We start from the raw sequence: 21,722 nt of genomic DNA on the forward strand, positions 1-21,722 counted from the left end.
ATATATACCTTATGATTCTATCACTCTTCACATTGGTGAAAGGCAGCACAGGTTAAAGCCATAGAAATCTTTCCTTTTGATGACCTGTAGTTACCCTGACATCCTGGAAAACACTGTGCCAGTGATCAATAGGGTTGCCTTATCATAATTAGCTTGTTAATCATTAGAACCTGAGGTTAATTAGCTGCTCATACATCCTCTGCGACTCTGTAGTCCTGATTTAACACGTGTGTGTGTGTGTGTTTGTGTCGACATTTGACTACCGGCTTATTACATTACCAATTGGTGGGATTTTACCCCTTACTTAATTTCCATCTAAAGGGAACGATGCAGCGGTGCTTACATCGTTTGACTGTCCATCTCTACCATCCCACCATCTGCGTCCATGCACAGAAACACACACACACACACTCATCAATCCAAAGAATAACCTCCGTCACACGGTAACCAGTGTAGTTAGGGAACGGGTGCAGTTGGAATGACGGGAGGCTGTCCCTAATTTGCATAACCATGAATATTCATTGTTTTGCATTCTTTCTGCCTACACGCCATTGTAGTCATTTCGTGCGTACACATCAGACTCTAAAGATAGTTGTACAGTGCGTGTGTGTTGTAGCATCAAAAGGATCCTTTGCGCATTTGAGCCTAATTAGTTCCGCTTGACTAGCCAACATTGCCAAAAGACCACATGCTCGTATACACATGCGCAAAAAGTTCTCCCTTGATGGTCCGCCACCTTCCCATAAGGCATCATTGTAGAGTTCTGCACATCTGTTACAACAGTGCAGCTAATTAAAGTCAGCGCAGCGCCGAGAAGTCATTTCACTTTTGATTGTACAAATGCAAATATTTCGGCAGGTTTCTGCTTCCTGTTTCACGAGTGAGCCGAGTTAATCGTCCTTTTAGCAACCAGCATCTCTTTAAAGTAACAAGTTCAGTGGGCTGTCAGTGCTACCAAAGCCTGTCAGAATCCCTGACTTATTTTTATTTTTATTGCGTTTCTCCCAGCTGCAATGCTTCCAGGAGTGTCTGTTTACATTGGAGTTTCTATCAATCAGATTTCCGCCGTCTTTTCACATGTTGCCAGACATGTCAAATGTATCCACCTTCAGGGCTTCAGAAATCTTGTTCTAAATCTAAATCTGTTGCTTTAACCAATGAGATTGTGAGTTTCAACGACGGGGCCATCTAGCAGGCGTCCAATTACCTTGCCATTTTTCACGCCGCTAGTCAGAGCTCACAAACCGTGTCTGTAGCAAACTGCACAAGTTCCAATCAATTCGTGTGGATTTAATAGCTGTTTGTTTATTCCACAAAGGCTTAACAAGACAGACTTTTGCCTTCATTTCAAATTCCCAGTAAAACTGTAATGCACTGAAAATAAATTCAAAAATGCACAGGGTCATTTTACGAGGTTCATATCGCTGCTCCTGTTAGAGACGATGTATGTGGGCAGTGCAGCTGTGGCTCCAGTGAAAGGAGACTTGTTGAAAATTGTGTTCATTGGGTTTCTTGCTTTAGTAATGCCATTAATTCTCACTGATTGTGATGCATCGCACTGTTATACTATGTTTCTCTCTGATATTAATGGTTTCAATAGCCGTAGCATCATAATGATGGGATCAAGAGGTGGATTGATTCAGGCAGAACACCACTAAAGGCCTGAGTGTTAAATGTGCAACTTGATGATCAAAGGGACGCCTCCACCACAACGTCTAGTCGTTCTTGTTACTCATTTTCTGAGCCATTCTTCAAAACCACATTGAAAAGGAAGAAACTGCTACTTTCACACTTTTGACCTTGCTGTGACCTTTGGATCAGCACCAAAATCTATTATAAGTCTATACGAAGCCCACGAGCGCTTGCTCGATTGAGATAGACATACTGTTTCTCGACTTTGAATAAAAAACCACTGCCTTGAATTGTCATGTGACTTTCGTCCACATGAGAAAGTCCTGAAGACTTTCTCATGGGGGGGAAAAAAGCTCAAGTCTTGTTCCCCGTGAAGCGCTTCCTTCCAGTGATGTATTTCATTTTCCATAGGACCTCGAAAGTTCTGACAAATACTAGATGGTTCTAGATTAGTCTTCCATCAAGAACGTACGATTTATGCCGACTGGTAAAACAGGTGTCACGTTTAAGCTCTTCCTCTGTAGGCGAGGACTCCACGTGCCAGCGGTGGAGGTCATCACTCGCTTGCCGATCAGGGTGGAGGACGCTCGTTCTACGCCTCAGCGGAGAACCTCGAGACCATGGGCGACGCTGACCTCGCCCTTGGCTTTAGCCGCTCCAACCGGCTCAGACAGAGCTTGCCACTAGCTCGCTCTCCCAGCCAGAACAAGTTTCGCCCACCAGGTACAACCTCAACAGCACCTACATACGTACACATTCGCCACATTGTAAGGGCTCCTTTCTCAGGGTGATGAAACCTAGATAAAAAAGACGCCAGCCGTTTATAATGATAAGGTAGAAAGATACAATTTGCCTTTTAACAAATCAGATTGATAATTCACTGCATCTTGCGTTCTTAGCTTCCCAAAAAAACCAATGTATTTTTTATTTTTTTTTTATCATAAGACAGTCATTTTGTAAACATTGGTCATAAACAGGAGCCTTTTAATCCTGGCAGGAGGGCTCAGAGGAGAGGCACACTGAGAGGTGAGATTTACACCCAGGGTTTTTGTTAAATGGTGAACACTGTCCTCTTCAGAGAGAGGCCAAATCCCTCCCACGAGATTTCTCCTAACATTGGCTGCACTCACAAAAAGCAATTAATCTGCTGTTAGACTTTTCTCCTCCCTCTCTGATCTTTTACTTCTGACCTATTACTCCGCCGTCTCTCACTCTCTTTTTCACTCCTACCCTCCTCAGGCGTTTTGTTCCTGCAGTTTGGTGATGAGACACGGCGGGTTCATCTCAGCCACGAGCTGAGCAGCATGGAGACTTTGCACGCGCTGATCGTTCACGTGTTCCCTCAGCAGCTGAACATGAGTGCGCTCCGATCGCCTGCCACCGCCATCCTCATCAAAGACGAGGCACGCAACGTCTTCTATGAGCTGGACGACCCTCGCCGCATCCACGACCGCTGCGTCCTCAAGATCTACTGCCGAGACACGCCCTACAACACTCAGCACCACCATGCACACCACGGCCACGTTGCCAATGGAGACATGCGGGTGAGCGTCCAACATACTGATATTCAAAATTTAGCATACTATTAAACATCACAATCATACTGCACTACACTACTGAACAACACACTCATACTAGCACTATACTACTGTAAAACACACTCATACTGCACTACACTCGTGAACTTGAGCCTTTTTATTTAGAACCATGGCATTTGCATAAAAAAAAAAAATCAAACCTCACAGCCAATACATTTTTTTTTTATATTGTCAGTACTTACAATGATAGACCATATGGTGTACTTTTGAAAAATGAGTATATGCTAATGTAGGTATTATTTAACTCCGGTCTTAAGGAAGCGGCCATCTGCCACCCGCACCACCACACACACATTTACACACTCTGACTGATGATGGCAATAAAAACACAAAACAATCCAGGGAAATATTGTAGGCTCATAATGGTACTTAATAAACAACCAATCTTAAGCAAGTTTACAGCCCCACCCACTTGATTTCAATTGGTTTGAAAGACAAGGGTTCACAAGGGGTAACTAAAACTTTTCACTTTTCCTGTACTAATAAAAGTGTCCATATGCAATTATGTGGCGGTTCAATTCTTTCTTTTCTTGTCTTCGTACACCAGAGGGAGCTGGTGTACACGTCACGCGACTCTTCTCCCACTCGCCGCTTGAATGCGCACCCTTCGTCCTCCTCTCCATCAGCCTCCCCGTCTCGTCCGCACTCCCGCCTGTCCTATGCGTCTGTCCGGCCTTCCTCATATGCTGGTCCAACCCCGTCCCCTCAAGCTCAACCATACCAACACCAGAAGCCCAACCACCCCGCCTTCTGCCCCTCCCCAAGTGCCATCCTGGAGCGGCGTGATGTCCGACCGGATGAAGAGGTGCCGGCATCACCATCCAAGAGTGTGGTGCTTCTGAAAAATGAGGTGGCGTATGCTGATCCGTATGCACTTGTCCATGGAGTGGCTTCACCTCAGTCAATCGCCTTCCGACGTGGTTCACTGCGTTCCCTGAGCCCGTATTCGGCTGCCGCGTTGCACTGCGAATTCGACCCTGCCCTTTACAGGCCCGGAGGACCGCTCTACACCGAGCCTTATGGCTCCATGGGCTTCCGAACTTTGCCACCTGCATCACCGCAGAAACTCGAGCCGTACAGGGGACACTCAGGACGAGGATCTCCTGGAAGGCAGGGCTTCCGGAAAGATGGGACGGTGTATGTTGAGGGCCATAAAGCTCGAGTCGGGGGCCCTCTCCTGGACCAGATGTGTGTTATGGGTGGAGCAGGAGGAGAGGGCGTGGCACTGGCAGGTTATGAAACTGACACAAGGTTAGTTTAAAGCATTTGTCCTCAAAACGGCCAAGAAAACCTGCTAATGCTTTTTCTGCGACACCAAGGGCTAATTATTCAAACATAATTATAATATGATTAATGTATTTGTGAGATCCAGGGAGCGAATGGAGGCCATGGAGAAACAGATTGCCAGTTTGACTGGTCTGGTCCAGAGTGTCCTTACCCGGGCACCAGACAGTCCGTAAGAGCTTTTCCTCAATTCTTTGAAGCCTAAAAAATAAGACATGCATTGCTAAGATAGAAACATAAACCTGTAGTGACATAAACCTAATCTGACAAAGTATATATTAGTTTTTTTATGAATCGTTTCGAAGGTCTGCATTTAAATGATTAATAGAGTTTGACACCAGACTGGTGGAACTTTAATAGTATATATAAATAGTAGATAGTGTGTGATGGATATTTTCTTCTACAGTGACAAGGCAGAAACAGGAAGTGACTGCTCAGCACCTGAGAGTAAGTACCGTGCAGTGTATGTGTGAATGCATGATACGGCAAAAAAAAAAAAGAAAAAGGGACAATTCATGACAAAACCTTGTGCAAACTTCTGATATAAAAAATTATTCTACTCAGCCCAGCCAATCAAAATTGAGAACTGGTTGACCAACATACAGAGTAGAGATGAGAAATCTAAAACCGTTTATGAATTCAAATCTGTCTGAATCACTCAGTCAATGGATTCGAGACTCATAAGTCCCTTGAGTCACTTGAGTCAGTAAGGATTCTACATAGAGGGCACTCACCAAATACTTGGAATTCACTGAATCTATGGACTCATGAATCCCACTCACAAGTCCCTCAGATCCAGCTGTTTCTCTGCATGCTACAAGTCAGACAGATCCGCTAAATCTCGCGGAAGACGCACATAGGAATCGTGATTTTGAGTCTCTTGTGTTTCTGACCATACAGGAAGTTTCCTGTACCTCTTTTTTTTAAGAACGCCTCCCCCAAGGTGCTTTTCTGTCTCTGTAAAATAGGAAGGACATACAACTGAGCAGCTATGGGGTTTAGGTTCTTGCACAGGGGCCCAGGAGTAGCAGCTTGGTGGGGTAGGGTTTTAACTCACAACCTTCGGCTCCAAAGTCCTGTTCCAAATAAGGTGCCTGAACCTCGCCTCCATTCATCGGGATAAGGACACAGGTTAACCCTTGCCGTGTTTTTTGTTTCAGCTGCCAGGTCTAGAAAAGGTAAAGAAAAAGGTATTTATATGTGTGTGTGTGCGTTGCTTTTTTTCTTTACTCCAGTCCACTGAAGATGTTGTTGACTCCTATTTGTCCAAAGTCTGTCGACCCCCCCCCCCCCCCCTAACACCACTGAAGAGCTGTTTTTATTTCATCAGTTATGACTAAACTGAAAAGAAAGTTTTTTCGTGTTACGCAAAGGTGCAGTTTGCAAATGCCACAGCATACTTTTTATTATTATTATTCGTTTATAGTTATTTTTAATGCTGTGAAACGTCCAAGTTTACGAAAGTTTGTTTTCGCTTCCACACATTCGGCAGATGCCCTACAATCCAAAACAAATAAGAGTAATCTAATTTAAAAAACTGAGCAGTTGAGATTTAAGACCTTGCTCATGGGCAGAGCAAATGGTGGATTGGTAGTGCTGGGATTTAAACTCAAAACCTTTCGAACAGAAGTCCAACATTAACTTAAGCATTGAAATACCACCAGGTAATCAGACTCAGCTTGTCATGGAATGGAGAAGTCACGTGCAGTACTTGTTACTATAGGGACATATCTATAGGGGAAGTAGGAGCTTAGTGGTTAAGGCTTTGGATTATTAATTGAAAGGTTGGGGGTTCAAGCCCTGGTAAGACCAAACTGCCACATTAGGGCCCTTGAACATGGCCCTTAACCTTGTATGCTCCAGGGGTGCTGTATCATGGTTGACCCTGTGCTCTGACCCCAGCTTCCTACAATATTTTTAAACTGTAAAGCAACAGAAGGATTGTTCATGTTGAACTAAAGTCCATTAACAAAAACACCTTTTGGCAACGTCCACACTGATACGTTTTTGTTTGAAAAATAAAATAGAATGGAATGGAATATAAAATGAAATTGAAATAAAAATCCATACTTTTTCATACTTTTCCAAAATGCGTAGGAACCCTGTAGTAGTTTTTCATAACTGATTAAATGAAAAACAGAGGACCTGATACCTGTTCTAGATTGTACGGAATGGAGTCAGGGAAAATTTGATCCCTGCAATTGGAACACCAATGTGTTACAATGTGTGTGTGTAAGCAAGTGTGTTTAACCCAAAACATCATGGAATGTTTGTACTGCAACCCCTGACCACCGGAATGAACCGTAGAGCGAGGTTTCATCAGCGGCATGTCGTGTTCCCTTTTTTCTTTCCCTGAAGTGACCAATAGTGCTGATGACCTGGACATTGCTTGGATGCAAGTCATGTGTGTTTGACATAACTTTAAGGGAATGTAGATGTCTGTTGCATGCAGAATCTACAGAGGTGTTGTGGTGAAGCAAACCTCAGATACAGTAGATCTGTATCAAGTTCTCTGAGGGGAAGACAATGTACCGAAGCGGAAAGGATGAACTAATTTACTCGTTATTTTTTATTATTTTACATCAGCTACCATTTAAGAATTTCTAGTCAACAAATTTCCAGCCAACCAAAATCCTACCTGGAGTTGGTATGCTTTACCACTTGCTGTTTCCTGACCTCGATTCTTCTCCCGGCCAGCCACGACTCCCTCGGCTCCCCTGGCCCTAATGCCCCCGCCGCCCACCGGGACATCTCAGCCGATTACAATGTCTCGCTTACAAATGCAGCTGCGTCTCAGCGACTTGCAACGGAGTACGACGGAGCTACGCAAGCAGCTGTCACAGTTACGCAAAATACAGGTGCGCTCCGTGATGGAGGATTCCAGCTATAACCTTTTCTGATAAGACGCTTGGTAAAGAATTTGATTTGGTTTGCATGCTTTTAGATGCAGAATCAAGACTCGGTGCATACTCTTCTGCGGCAAGCTGAGGCCGATTTGGGTCTTTGCCTTATCGAAGCGTCTCGGACGCAGGAGGATCCTCTACAACGCCAGCGCCTCCTCGTGGAGGAAGAGAGACTGCGCTATCTCAACGAAGAGGAACTGATTATACAGCAGCTACAGTGAGCTGTGTTTCCTATAATATTTCACTACTGTCTTAACCTGCCTCACTAGCTTATGGATATGAGGATGGGCCCTTGGGATCACATGATATCATGATATCCAAACCTTTTCTCAGCTCTATTTACATAATATGCCTAATACTAGCTAGTAGATTAAACAAACTAGGCTACTTGGTTTAAGAACCACAACAGCCAGACAAGCTTGCTTGCAAACTAGCGGTTACCCAAATGTTTGCTAGTGAAATAGCTTGCTGGTGAATTTATCGTTTTATTCGAATAATCAATTGGTAAAAACTATTTTGTTTTACATGTTACATTAGTATTAGCTAGCTAACTATTTAACTTGACTAATGCTAACATTACCTCTGCAGTTGTAGCTAACTGTTTTTGTTCAATGAGTGAAAAGGCGATCATTTGTGCGTTTTAGGCAGCCGCTATGACTTTGACCCACTTGCAATTGTGTTTTGCTTCGTGCGTGTGTTTTATTCAAATGCAACCCCATTTTTTGTTCCACTTTGCACTATTTATAGGCTCCATGATAGTGTAAATAAATTGATTAATTAATTTGTCTGGTACGCTTAATAACTCTCTTGCCTGCAATCTATGGGCTAGAGTTTGCATTGCACAAAGGATCCAAAGTAACAATTTCTTGGATTTAGTGAGTAAGTCAACAAAAAAAACATAACGCTAATATGGGACAGTGTGGATTGTGGGACTATCGAATTGCGATGTTGTCTTGCATGTATGCTTTTGTGGTAACAGTGATTTGGAACGTTCAGTGGAGGAAATGAAGATGGGGGCAGGGCTAAACCATCGATTGGTGACAGAACAGGAAGTGGAACAGAAAAGCCACGAGCTCCGGAGGCTTGGAGAGACGCTGACCAAGCTTAAGAGTGAGTACAGGAACGGAACATATATAAAAAAAAAAAGGGCAAATTAGAAACCAGGATAATGCTTACAGCGTTAACCCAAACAGGTAGGACTTAAAATTAAGCTATATTGTATTATATAAATTCTCGTGGGGGTTTGTGTTTGTCCAGATCAATTTCCGACGCTGCAAAGTAAAATGCGAGTGGTGCTGCGAGTGGAGGTCGAGGCGGTGAAATTTTTGAAGGAGGAACCACTGAGGCTGGATGCTTTACTGAAACGATGCAGAAACGTCACAGATACACTTGCAATGCTTAGGAGGTAGTGCATGCACAAACATTCACACAAATTTATCCAAGAAATCCGCTACAGATTTTAAAAGTGTATTTGCCTGCTAACAGGCAGGTATCCGAGGGCCAATGGAAGACGCCGGAAGACTTTGACAGCTCCTTAGATGTTGACTTTACAAAGAGCTGTGATTTGGACATCCTAACAAGTCCGTCTCTGACCAGTCTACCCGACTTCACAGGCACTTTAACGGGGACTACAATTCTGTCAGGTTCCCTGACAACCAACTCTGCCAGCTTAGGTACTATATTTTATTTGTATAAATGATTAGGACTCAGGTTCCCAAGCCCTTGAGGATTAGTCTGTAAATTAGGCGACAAACTCCTGTCATCATTATCTGGATTTTTTCTTAAGAATCGGTCAATGTAAACTGTAAATTGACTCTTTTTAGGCTCCGGTGCCAGCCTGTCTTGTGCTCTCGGCACCAGTCTGGGCTCATGTCTGAGTGGTGCGGCTGGTTTAGCAGGCACTACCACTCTTGGAAACTGGTTGGCAAGCACCGGAGTTGTGGACAGCAGCCTGCCTGAACAGGATGTCACCTCAGCAGGGACACCAAAGAGCCGGGGAATCGAGGATCTGCCTTCACGGAGAGAAACTGACAAAGGAGTGTCCGTGGAAGTTCGTCTGGTAATGCAGACTTCTGGTATTGCTTTATTGGTGTGGTGGGTGTCCTTGCTCTTCAGAAAAAAGATACATTCAGTTGACCTATGAGACCAAGTGTAGGCGACTTGGTAACTGTGATCTTCTGTAGCCTCAATATTTGGTTGAAGCTTATAGGCAATAACAGTTTATACAACTTTCAGTTCTAGAGTTGTATCCAGCCTGTAAAAATAAATACTCATGAAATTACCTTGCCAAGTCAAAGGAGTGTATTGCTCACAGTAGGGCCACCTTTGGTGAATTTAAGGAGAAATAGACAAAGATGAATAAAAAATATAACTGCATTTGGTCTGGATTGAGGCCACTGAGACTTGCCGTTAGAATCAGGCCTGGGTGTTGTGTCTAGTTCCGTACATCTGGGTGTGGTGTCTGCATTACAACTACAGTAAAAATAATAATACTGATTAAACTGTGGTGGTATCTGTCCTACTCCAGAGGTTTCACCCAGACAGTTCTAAGCATAAGGATTTATCTTGGTTGAAGTTGTGCAGATTTGTTTGTGAAAAGTAGGACACTCCTACAATACTAATGAAGAACTTCAATGTCACGTGGTAACTGATGAAGAAGAGTTTAAGAGGCACTAAGTTTAAGATTTTGTCGGCCTGTTAGTAGGAAGTGCATTGAAAACATTTTGTTTTTCATGGCCGGAATATCAATTCCAGAAGCATTTTACTTTATTTTGTCCCCTAGTACCAATAGAAGTGTCCCTCTTATACATACTAAATAATAATATTTTCTCTGATTTAATCAAACTGTTGACCCTGGAGGATTTAAATGGCGAAAAAGACTCTACACGAGAGTCAATCTGACAGTCAGACTGGGCCAATGTCTTTGTCAGGGCCAGTTCTTGCCTTTTGTTGCCCTTGGTAAAATTCCTATTGTCACCCCCTAACACCCACCCACCACAAGGCTGGTGGCACACCATACAAATCATTTGCAACCTTCTATAAAAATGGTTAAACACATTTGATAATCATTGCAAAATAGCTTGGATTCATGTAAGTTAAAATTGTAATATAAATGGGCGAGGACGGCGGCGAGGCAGGGGGTGTTCAGACCGTTGCAACCTAGGTCACCGAGCTGGGGGTGAAACTAAAAGAATGCAGTCAATAGAACAAGCAACAGAAATCAGTTTCCTTCACAGTGTTGAACTTAATGTATGAGATCAAACAGCTGAAATTACAGAGCCAGGACTTGCTGTGGGGATTATACAATTACAGTTGGCCTAAAGCCAAAGAAACGTCATTAAACCTACACACGCTGACATTATTTACATCCATTTGTGTCTAGGCAGCGGAGCGCGACTGGGAAGAAAAGCGGGCAAGTTTAACCCAGTTTAGTGCCCAGGACATAAATCGTCTTTTGGAGGAGACGCAAGCCGAACTGATGAAGGCCATCCCCGATTTGGATTTTGCTGCCAAGCAGATCACCAAACCGGCGGTGCCTCCGAAACCGCACCTCTCCTCTTTACCCAAACCTGCTTCACCGTCCTCCACACCAAGCTGTACGCCTGAACACCAGCCGGGAAAGCCGCCACCAAAACCAGCCGGCAAAGAAGGCATTCAACGGAGAAAATCAGGTAATTCCGCTAGCAAAACCAATTCATCCGAACTCCAGGTTTTACATGCTATAACAAAGCGAAAATCCCTTAAGAGGTGTTCTGCTCAAGACCCTGACCTTTGTTTTTCTTGCGGAAACGAGACAGTTTTTTTAATCGTGCCGCAATATTGGCGCAATTGCCAATATCTAATATTTGCAATAACAATATCTCAGAGGGTTACGTCATACCAATTATCCCATTTGACCAGTTTATCTTGTGTGCATTTGTTTGGATTGTGTGGACCGAACGACCGTAGGGGAGCTGACCGTTCCGCGGAATCGCACAGAGAAGCCGTCCAAGTCTCCGCCACCTCCACCACCACGCCGCAGTTTTCCATCGAGCCACAGGCTCACGACCAACAGCAGTGGCGAAGTCGTCATCGTTAACAAAAGCATCAATGTGAGGAATACATTTATCCTTTTTTTTTTGGGGAGGGGGGTGCTTTCATCTTTGCTCCTTGTGGCATGACATGACACAGGATGTGAGTTTTTTATATATATATATATATATACTATGAGACAATATAGTGCCAAAAGTATTGTGACACCTGACTTTTCTAGCCATATGTGCTTCTTCCCCAAACTGTTCACCGAAATTGGAGGCACAACAAAAGTGAAATTTTCTCAGTGCCAGCCCCGTGAAGAAATGCTTCACTTGGACTAGAGTGAAAGATCTTAATTGGCCTTCTATAGAGCGCTAAACTCTAATTGAACACCTTTGAGATTAATATTAACGCTGACTGCACCCCAGGCCTCCTCACCTCACCTCTATTAGTACCTGACTTGAAACACCCTTGTGGATGAATGAAATCTCCACAAAACTCCACGAGCACACTCCAAAATTTTGTGGAGGATCTTCCATATTTTAACAGCAAACAGGGACTGAATAGTCAGGTATCCACAAACTCTTGTTTGCATGCGACACTATTCACACAATTGTTTTATTCTAACTGATCTGCAAAATTAACGATTAAACATTTGTAGATTTCACATGCAAATTGTCTTGTTTCATATTCTTCTAGCTTGTCGCATTCAATAGCAAGCTAGCTTACTAAAGACAGAAAAAATTGCAGAAAGACAACTGCTTTTCCATTTTTATTGGAATTTGATTGGCAGATCTTCAAATGGATTTGATTTTATATACATTTATACACAAATGAAAGTGGTAGCTCAGTGATAAGATGTTGGAATTCTGACCGGAGGCTCATGGGATTAGCTGAGATAACTATAAGTCGCTCCAGATAAGTGTTTCCTCCAAATGTCGTAAATTGCAGCTACATCCTCGTGCACCATCTGCCCGTCTTTGTACAGAAACCTGAAAAGAACGAAAACTGTGAGGAGTCCGATGCTCAAGTCCAATCTCAGACTCCACCCGTTAAACTCAGACGCCCTTCGACCTCCGACGGCCCGCGACCCTCTTCCACGCCACCGATTATCGCTGCTTCTGGGATGAGGGAAGATGAGAACGAGGAGGAGAAGATCATAGCAGAGCTTGAGGTAAAAAAAAAAAAGTGGTTGGATAAATATATATTAATATAAAAATTGCAATGAAATGAAGCAAATAGTTTGGAGCTTAACATCTTAATTCCTTCTTACACACATGCCATGCACACACACACACATACAATATGGCAGATTTTCCAGCCAGTTCTGGTAAAGCCCCTCACCCCCAAGTCCACCAGTCTCCCCCAGTCCACCAGACCCGAGAGCAACTCTCCAAGTTTGGGTCAGTGGACCTGCAGCAGATTGTGGTTCGAGGTAACCGGTTAATTCAACATTCCCTGGTTTTCCTTCTGCTTAGATCCTCATGCTCCTGATCTGATTTCTGATTCTCTGGCAACCTTTTGAAATTTTGACAGACTTTGATAGCACAGGTGCTGCTGAGTTCTTCAATCTGATCGGCCCGAATGGGCTGGTTCTGTCTAGAGGTGCTTTATTTGTACCTATACTACACGGCCAAAAGTTTGTTCTTTATCGTCGCACAATTCCGTCGCCATTCGCTGTTGTAATGACCCCACGCAAATGTAGCATTAGATTTTTCCTTCACTTGAGCCAGCAGACCAAAACATTTTTTTCAGCAGGACACTTGTGCACAAAGCCAGCTCCATGAAGATATACTTTCCATGGGTTGGAAGATGTAGAAGATCTCCTGCTAGAGAGCTATAAACATATATGAACACATCAGGACTCCTCAACTTACCTCACCTCCATCTGTACCTTTACTAACACTCTTGTGGCTGAATGAAATCTCCACAAAATCTAGGTGGAAATCTAACCAGAAGTTTCTTAGAACATCAAATCGGGACTCAAGGAATGTCAAGAAATCAAAACGTTACCATTACAGTCTGATGACCTGGAGGAGCTTTTCCTGTATTTCCAAAAACTTAATCTTTTGTTTTTTTCTTTCCTCTATATTCCCTAGTTCTGTAGATCTCAATATCTACACTCTAACATACATCTTTCTTACACTATGTACATCCTTTATATATTATTATAAAATATTAAATCCTTCATTCTAATTGGTCGGCTCCGGGTTCTCATTCGTCCTATCAGTTTTTAAGGCTCCATTTGTGTTTGGGACGACTTCACCCTGGGCGTATTGCGGACGCGTGTTGTGGCTGCTCGTGTAATATACAAGAGTGTCATCTTCGCTGTTTAGACATTATGTGTGTGAGTGGGCGAGCGTCACGTGAAGTGTGTGTTCCCAGACTGGGATAATATGTTCCTTCCCTGGTGGAGCTGTCACAACAGAAGGCCGTGCAAATAGAGCATGTTTTCCTGCTGCTTCCTTTATTTATGTCCTACATCAAACATCTTTTATTCTTCTTTTATCATCTTAAATATTTTGTTCTTCCACATCCAGAACACGGGAACTCCTCCAGGGTCGGCGAAAACGCCAGCGTCCTCATCCTCATCTCGCCTGAAGCAGCTACAGCAGGGTGGTCTGGAGCAGAAGAACAGGAAGCAGCGTGAGCAGCAGGGCCAGCAGCAGGTATTTCACTTCTGACAGCCCCATGACGCCTGAGAGCTAGGACTGAACGCTACCTGCTACGCTAGCAACCCTACCCTGACTAGCTAAACGCTAGTCATTTTTTGCTAGCACTTAAGGAGACTTGACAGTAAAGCACAATTATGATCACCTGGGAAAACATTTTTTTTGTCTTGACCATAGCCATGATGTCTACCTCTCCACTAGGGGTCCAACCAATCAGCTGACCCTGTCGTCCATCTGATTTTTTTTTTCCCTACAACCCCTACATAGTTCCTGTTACATCATTTAGGGTCGCTTTTATTTTCACCTACTTTCTCGCACTCCTGTGTCCGTCTGCAGTCCACCGAGACCAAAACACTGCGCCCTGTAATCGTTTCCCTACATACAAATTTCTCCGTGGGGCTTTTCTGCCTTTGTCTCATCGTCCCTATAGACTTTCACCATGCAGCTTTTTCTAGTATGCTGTGACCTCCAAAAAAAAAACCCACCATTAGCATCAGTCACGTAGCAATGAAATTAAATTATTTTCCCCAAAACATTAAGTATTAAATAAAATTCTGTATATAAATCAAAACACATTTAGCTAACATGTAGTTATATGATGCTAATCAACGGATTTAGCCAAACCAACACAAGCAGCAGATTTCCATAATCCGTCTTAACTAATATTGTCCTTAAACCCGCTTGTAAAACTTCTGAGTTAAAGGATAAAACTGTGAACAAATGCAGAAGGTACAAAGATAAAAAGAAAAAAAAAACACTCCGTGGACGAAGCGGAGAATTGGGAAGCCGTCCAGAGACTCTTGAGAGACTCTTATCAGCGGGGCAGCTACGCAAACGTCAGAGCACAGAGGCTTGTGCCAAAAAAAAGCAAATGATCAAAAAGGACAGAAAGATTATTAGTTAACTTTGAAACCATTAGCTTGCAAGCATACCAGATTGATCTCCCCAGAACTGATCCAAGAAGGAAAAAATGAGGAAGATCCTGGGATGTACTTTATGATATCGGCAGCAGTTTTAGTGCAAGAAGATCCACCTAGAAGACACTTTTACCTCAGAAAAAAAGCTACTCAGCAAAGAATTGTACACCTTATCAAGCCACCAATGGGGAAATAATGTGGGGTGGGAAGATACTGGTTGTGTTTAGAACTTGGACTAGGTCTTTTAGACCCAACCCCTGACAAAACTTCATACAGTACCCACTTTCATTTACGTCTCAGGAGAGCCATGGTCAGTATTATCGTTCGGGTCTTGATTAAGACGGTTTCATTGTGTTTCTCTGCAGCCTAGCGAGGCATTCGGTCAGGTCAGCATGCGCCGTGCGATTTGAGCCTCGCCGACGGAAACCTCAGCATGACGTAGATGCAAACCATCTGTCTGAGATGCGCTAGAGCCACCTGGCTTTTGCCTCCTACCCAGCCAAAGGTCTCGCTAATTTGGCGTCCCCCCTTGTGCTGAATGTAGCTAATGTTGGCGTGGTTGTAAAAATCGAACGTACAATTGCTCGGATGGCTCCCCAAGCCCTTGATTAGCATCTGGCCGAGTTGAGCGTTACTGACTTTCGTCGGATTAGATTGCTAATCTACATTGTCTGATGGTGGCAGAAACATATTGTTATATATTATATCAAGGTTGTGATGGATTCGAAGTCTAGACCAGGAACCCATGATTCGATTTGATGTTTTTGAGGGGTCACAGCATACCTCCAGGGAATTTTCATCCTTCTGATGGGCGCATTTTGGTTTTTCTTCATTCTGATGAATTGAAACTGAATGGTTTGCCCCAACTTTTGACGATTACTGAATAGCAGAAAACCCTTGACCACTGATCATATGAGACAGGCTTTTTTATCCATGAGATACAACTAACATGTTTGTCTCTTCTCTTCTCTCCATCCTTGCTCACCTTCTTCTCACTTGCTTGCTTCATGCTCGCACTTCTTTCCTCTCGCTTCTCTCGAATGAAATGCATGCACCGGGTGTAACCCAAAGAAATGAGACCATACTTGGCCAACTGTCCTTCAAATCCTCAAACCTTGAAGACTTGCAATTAATCCTTCAGAAGTCAATATCAAGATCTGCTCTGTTTTCTTTACTTTTTTTTCCCTCCCTCTGAGGCACTTTTTCCTTTTTTGCAAACCGATTCCCCGTGCCCCCTTTCTGGCCAATCGCAACCTCTTTCTTTCATGAATGGCATTAATTTCAGCCTATCACTGTCCTTCATTCTGTTTTTCGCCTGAGATCTGATCCTATCCAAGGTGATGAGACGCTGAAGCGAAGCGTGGGGACGACGCATGCGCCAGGACACTAAGTAGAAAACCGAATGGCGACACGTTATATTCTAAAACATTAGGGTAAGTTAGAGTGATTATTGTAATAATGTATCACTGTATGTACAGTAAAATAGCATCATCATCACCATCATCAGGACCATGAAGGATTTCAGCTCGTCTGCAGATTTCTGCAAAAACTGGCAACTTCAAACAAGACTTTATCGACGAATTAAATGTCATTTTGTATTGAAACGTGGCTTCTTTTCGTTGGGCGCTATATACGCGGTACGGCCAAACCTTCGTGGACACCCGAGCATAATTGAACATCTCGCGTTGAGTCCCCCATTATCTGTTAAGCTCCATTGAGATGTTCCACTAGATTTTGCGGAAAATTTGTGGAGATTTATTCAGCCCAAAGAAGGGCGTTGGGTACTCAAGGCGTTTCGAGGTCAGAGATGGAGATCCTCCACCTCGTCCCAAACCCGTAAAGCTTGTTCACAGTCGCACTTTTATTCCGGAACAAAATTCGAATCTGATCATTTAGGCAAAGGCAGAATTCCATGCTATCCGAAGACAGCCAAAACGATCTTCAGGTTTTTGGGCTGACAATTTGGAAGCAGAAGCGCACAAGTCTGGATAAGCCGGGTGTCCCAATACTTTTGGCCAAAAAACACGTATGTATTTGATCGTACTGTTTTGAATTGTGGCTTCAGTGCATGACCTTAAAAAAAAAAAAAAAAAAAAGAGTTTGTGAAGGCCGGGAAAAAAAGGGGCGAGCGTTTTACGAATTCCGCAACTGTGACGACTGTGATTGATCTAGATGTATTTATTACCAAAATTGTGTTTATCAAACATATATAAATATATATAGATATATATATATATAAAGTGTTTGTATGATTAGGATCATTTTTGTATTTTTGTATTTCAGAATGAACGAGTGCATGGAAAATCAGAAAAACGTGAAATAAACGAAAGTTTGAATAAATCGATATCTAGCTATAGAGAGAGAAGCACCTGTTTCATGAAGAGTGTTCCAGGAAGCTAATGCGCTATACACGATGAATTACGAGTATAAAAGAATTGAATTAAAAAAAAAGAACGATTGCACAAGAATCAGAAAAAGTGATAAAACCCCCGTTTTCCTGCGAAGATTTTTACGCATGATTGTTTTTTTTGTTTTTTTTATAAACACTTGACAGCACAGAAAATGAGATGAAGACAATCAGAGGTGCTCGAGATGCGATTGGACAATGGGATTTTACACGATGGAAGATGCATACGGAAAGCCCCGCCCCCTTTTCTGTCTCTCCGTTTGTGGTATTTTTAATTGCGACTCGTTTTTATTTTACATTCATACTCTGGTGGAGTCTAGTGTTTTTTTTTTTCTGTCTCGTTATTGTTGCCATACTTCAGGGCTGTGCTGCTTTTTGTCCCTTCAGGGCTTTTGTCTTGTTAGAGTTGTCCCCTTTCAGGTCTCTATTGCTTGTTTGTCTCATCAGAGTTGCCCCCTTTGAGGGCTGCATGCTTTTGTATTGTTAGAATTGTCCCTCTTTCGTTAGAGTTGTCCCCTTTAAAAGCTGCATGCTTTTGTCTCATTAGAGTTGTCCTCATTTAGCTCTGTTTACTTTTTTTTCTTGTTAGAATTGTCCCCTTTGAGTGCTGTATGCTTTTGTCGTTTTGTTAGAGTTGTTTCCGATTAGCACTGTCTACTTTTTTGTCTCGTTAGAGTTGTCCCCTTTCAGGGCTGCATGCTTTTGTTATGCTAGTGTTGTCCCCTTTCGTTAGTGTTGTCCCTTTTTGTTAGTGTTGTCTCCTCCTAGGGCTGCATGCTTTTGTCTTGTTAGTGTTGTCCCCTTTCGTTAGAGTTGTCTCCTTTGAAGAATGCATGCTTTTATCTTGTTAGTGCGCTCCCCTTTCGTTAGTGTTGTCCCTTTTTGTTAGTGTTGTCTCCTCCTAGGGCTGCATGCTTTTGTCTTGTTAGTGTTGTCCCCTTTTGTTAGTGTTGTCCCCCTTTGTTAGTGTTGTCTCCTCCTAGGGCTGCATGCTTTTGTCTTGTTAGTGTTGTCCCCTTTTGTTAGTGTTGTCCCCCTTTGTCAGTGTTGTCTCCTCCTAGGGCTGCATGCTTTTGTCTTGTTAGTGTTGTCCCCTTTTGTTAGCATTGTCCCCTTTCTTTAGTGTTGTCCCTTTTCATTAGAGTTGTCTCCTTTCAGGGCTGCATGCTTCTGTTATGGTAGAGTTGCCCCATTTTGTTAGAGTTGCCCCTATTCAGGACTTTATGCTCTTGTCTTGTTAGATTGTCCCCATTCAGGGCTGCATTGCTTTTTGTCTTGTTAAATTTGTCACCTTTCAGGGTTGTATTTTTTGTCCCATTCAGGCCGTACATTTTTTTTGTCTTGTGTTGCTGTAGTTAGGGCTGCTTTTCTGCTGCCCTGTCCTCTGTCCCAATAGTATTGAGGCCCCCACTATCGAATATAGCTAGCGCCGGCTCTCTTTACAATACAGGCCTGCATTATTATTTTTTTATCCTGTTAGCGTTGCTGTGGTTTAGGGTCCTCACTGTTCCTTCGTGTCTTTCTAAACCTTTGACACAGTCCTGATGTTAATCTGATATAAATAATTTCATCGAATTTTTCGCCAAACGTTTGTGGACATCTGCACAAAAGATCGGTACGTGAACGTCCCATTCCACATTTGCTGTTCTAACGTTCTAAGCTCCACTCTGGGAAGGTGTTCCTCTCGAATTGGTGGAGATTTGTGCCAAAGGAGCTCTATAGCAGGAGATTTTTTAAGTTGTCAAAGCCATGGAAAGAATATCTTCATGGAGCCGGTTGCTGGAACAGATTCAGGTCTTTTGATTCAAGTAAAGGACAAATGTCTACAATGCTTCAACAGTTTAGACTCGTAGCACATATGGCCGGGAAGGTAGGGGTCTAGACGCAGTCTAGTAAAGCTTGTGCAGTGGAAATCCACATCGTTCCACGTCTTACAGAGCGGTTAATCCCATAAAATGAGACGTTCTTATATCATTGATGATTGCGGTGGACCTGTAGTGGTCCCTTTACGGAAAAAAACATAAGAAAAAGACGTAACGTGTGTTGACCCTCCTATTCCTAGTGTAGGTTTGTTTGTACAAAATAAATACAATGTTAGAGAGGGAAAAAAAATTCCGGGTTCCCACCCAAAATAATAATAAAAGATTCCCAATCCCGGATACATTCCATACACACTGTCAGGATGGTTGACACTGCGGGGACACGGCGCCGGGCAACAAATTTGCCGGCGAAGCTGCATGCACACTGAACCTGACGTCTGCATGCAGAAGCAACTTTTTTTTTTTTTTTTTTTTTTATGTGTGTGTAAAAATAGAAATTACGTCTGTATGGAAAAATAAATAAAAATAAATAACGGAAAATATAATTTTTGGTTTGCAGTGAAAACACGATCGCGTATGTCGCTGTGGGCCGATCCCACTCGCTTTCCTGTCGTCTGATATCATGTAACTAAAAAAAAAAAAAGACCAACTAACGATTTACACAGTTGATAAAACCACGAGCGATGTGTGTGTGTGTGTGTGTGTGTGTGTGTGTGTGTGTATATATATATATATATATATATATATATATATATATATATATATATATATATATATATATATGGCTAGATCTCCAGTAGCTCATCCTTTGTGTCGAGTGTTTACAGAATAACTGTGTGATTAGACCGATAATGCACTTATTTTTTTTTTTGAGAGAAACAAATACAGTGTACGGAGAAATTATTATTATAATTATAATGCTGCTCTTTGGTGGGGGGGGTTGGGGGGGTTTGGGTGTAGGTAAAGGGGTAGAAAATGAACCTGAACCAGAGACTGTTGGTTTTGTAATATTCACTGTTGTGTTTTTGTGAGTATTAAAAGTGTTCGATCTTGTACTCCGGCCTCCGAGTGCTGATTAATTTGATACACATCCAAACGTATCCCACTTTAACACGTGGACACGTCCTTCGTGTGTGGTGTGAGAGGAAGTCCTGTGTGTGTCTGTGTGTGTGTGTAGGTTCGAGACAAAATGCAGCTCGATACATCAGATCTCACGGTGGATGAGTTTCAACACACTGGTCGACCGAGGACCAGACTTGGAGGCTCCTGGACGGCTGGCTGATGGACATGATGGACATCTATTTATACTTTTACTGTCCTGTGCTTGTGTAAACTAAGATCGGACAGTGCAGCAGTTTGATTAGATGGTAGGATGAGACGGTGTGATAGGATTAGACAGCACATTAAGATCAGACAGTACAGCAGTACAATGAGACAGTGTAGTAAAATCAGACAATCAGACTGCAGTGGTAGGAACAGACGGTGCAGCGGCAGAAATGTACCCACTGTAGGACAAATAAAGGTATATCTTATCAGATGGTGCTGAGGTAGGATCAGACAGTGTGGCAGTAGGATGAGACTGCAGTGTTGGATCAGACAGTGCACCAGTAAGATCAGACTGTGTGGTGGTAGGACAGACAGTGTGGCAGTAGGATGAAACAGTGGAGCAGTAAAATCAGATTGTGTGGTTTTGGGATTAGACATTGCGGTGGTAAGATCAGACAGTTTGTAGCAGTAGGATGAGACAGTGCAGCAGTAAGATTAAATTGTGTGATGGAAGGATCAGACAGTGTGGCAGTAGGATGAAACGGTGCAGCAATAAGATCAGACAGCGCAATGGTAGGATCAGACAGTGTGGCAGTAGAATGTGACGGTGCAGCAATAAGATTCGATTGTGTGGTGGTAAGATCAGACAGTGTGGTAGTAGGATGAGATGGTGCAGCAGTAAGATCAGATTGTGCGATGGTAGAATCAGATGGTGTGATGGAAGGATCGGACAGTGTGGCAGTAGGATCAGACAGTGCAGCAGTAAGATCAGATTGTGCGGTGGTAGGATTAGACAGTGCAGCTGTATGATGAGACGGTTCAGCAATAAGATCAGACAGCGCAATGGTAGGATCAGACAGTGTGGCAGTAGGATGAGACGGTGCAGCAGTAAGATCAGATTGTGTGATGGTAGGATCAGACAGTGTGGCAGTAGGATGAGACGGTGCAGCAGTAAGATCAGATTGTGCGGTGGTAGGATCAGACAGTGTGATGGAAGGATCGGACAGTGTGGCAGTAAGATGAGACGGTGCAGAAGTCAGATCAGATTGTGCAATGGTACTATGCATGTCAGAACCTTGTTATAACGACATCATTGCTAGTTTCCTTTCAAAATAAAGATACTGTTATTACAATGTTATAACTGTTAATATTACCATGTTATTGCCATTTTCCCACTGTGTAGACTGTGTTATAATATCACAGTTAGTG

General features: G+C 43.0%; 1 protein-coding gene across 25 annotated transcripts in view; it reads left to right on the top strand.

The window, feature by feature from the left end:
• srcin1b (SRC kinase signaling inhibitor 1b) overlaps positions 1 to 17,163 on the top strand; it is a 34,387-nt gene extending 17,224 nt beyond the window's left edge. For 5 of the 25 annotated variants that reach the window (XM_083541050.1, XM_083541065.1, XM_083541046.1 and 2 more), the window contains 15 exons: positions 2,157 to 2,355; positions 2,872 to 3,176; positions 3,778 to 4,481; positions 4,603 to 4,686; positions 4,921 to 4,961; positions 7,212 to 7,372; positions 7,459 to 7,634; positions 8,397 to 8,527; positions 8,675 to 8,822; positions 8,903 to 9,090; positions 9,241 to 9,476; positions 10,800 to 11,088; positions 11,366 to 11,508; positions 12,420 to 12,605; positions 13,972 to 15,071. In XM_083541050.1, the coding sequence (XP_083397176.1) occupies positions 2,157 to 2,355; positions 2,872 to 3,176; positions 3,778 to 4,481; positions 4,603 to 4,686; positions 4,921 to 4,961; positions 7,212 to 7,372; positions 7,459 to 7,634; positions 8,397 to 8,527; positions 8,675 to 8,822; positions 8,903 to 9,090; positions 9,241 to 9,476; positions 10,800 to 11,088; positions 11,366 to 11,508; positions 12,420 to 12,605; positions 13,972 to 14,115 (3,135 nt within the window). In that variant the 3' untranslated portion in view covers positions 14,116 to 15,071. Of the gene's footprint in view, positions 1 to 2,156; positions 2,356 to 2,871; positions 3,177 to 3,777; positions 4,482 to 4,596; positions 4,687 to 4,920; positions 4,962 to 5,674; positions 5,705 to 7,211; positions 7,373 to 7,458; positions 7,635 to 8,396; positions 8,528 to 8,674; positions 8,823 to 8,902; positions 9,091 to 9,240; positions 9,477 to 10,799; positions 11,089 to 11,365; positions 11,509 to 12,419; positions 12,606 to 12,743; positions 12,867 to 13,971; positions 15,072 to 16,091 lie in introns of those variants that run through there. The other 20 variants (XM_083541064.1, XM_083541045.1, XM_083541055.1 and 17 more) reach the window with 10 other exon arrangements.
• Positions 17,164 to 21,722: the final 4,559 nt, after the last annotated feature.

Source organism: Silurus aristotelis, assembly GCF_946808225.1.
Source record: "Silurus aristotelis genome assembly, chromosome: 1".
Classification (NCBI taxonomy): domain Eukaryota; kingdom Metazoa; phylum Chordata; class Actinopteri; order Siluriformes; family Siluridae; genus Silurus; species Silurus aristotelis.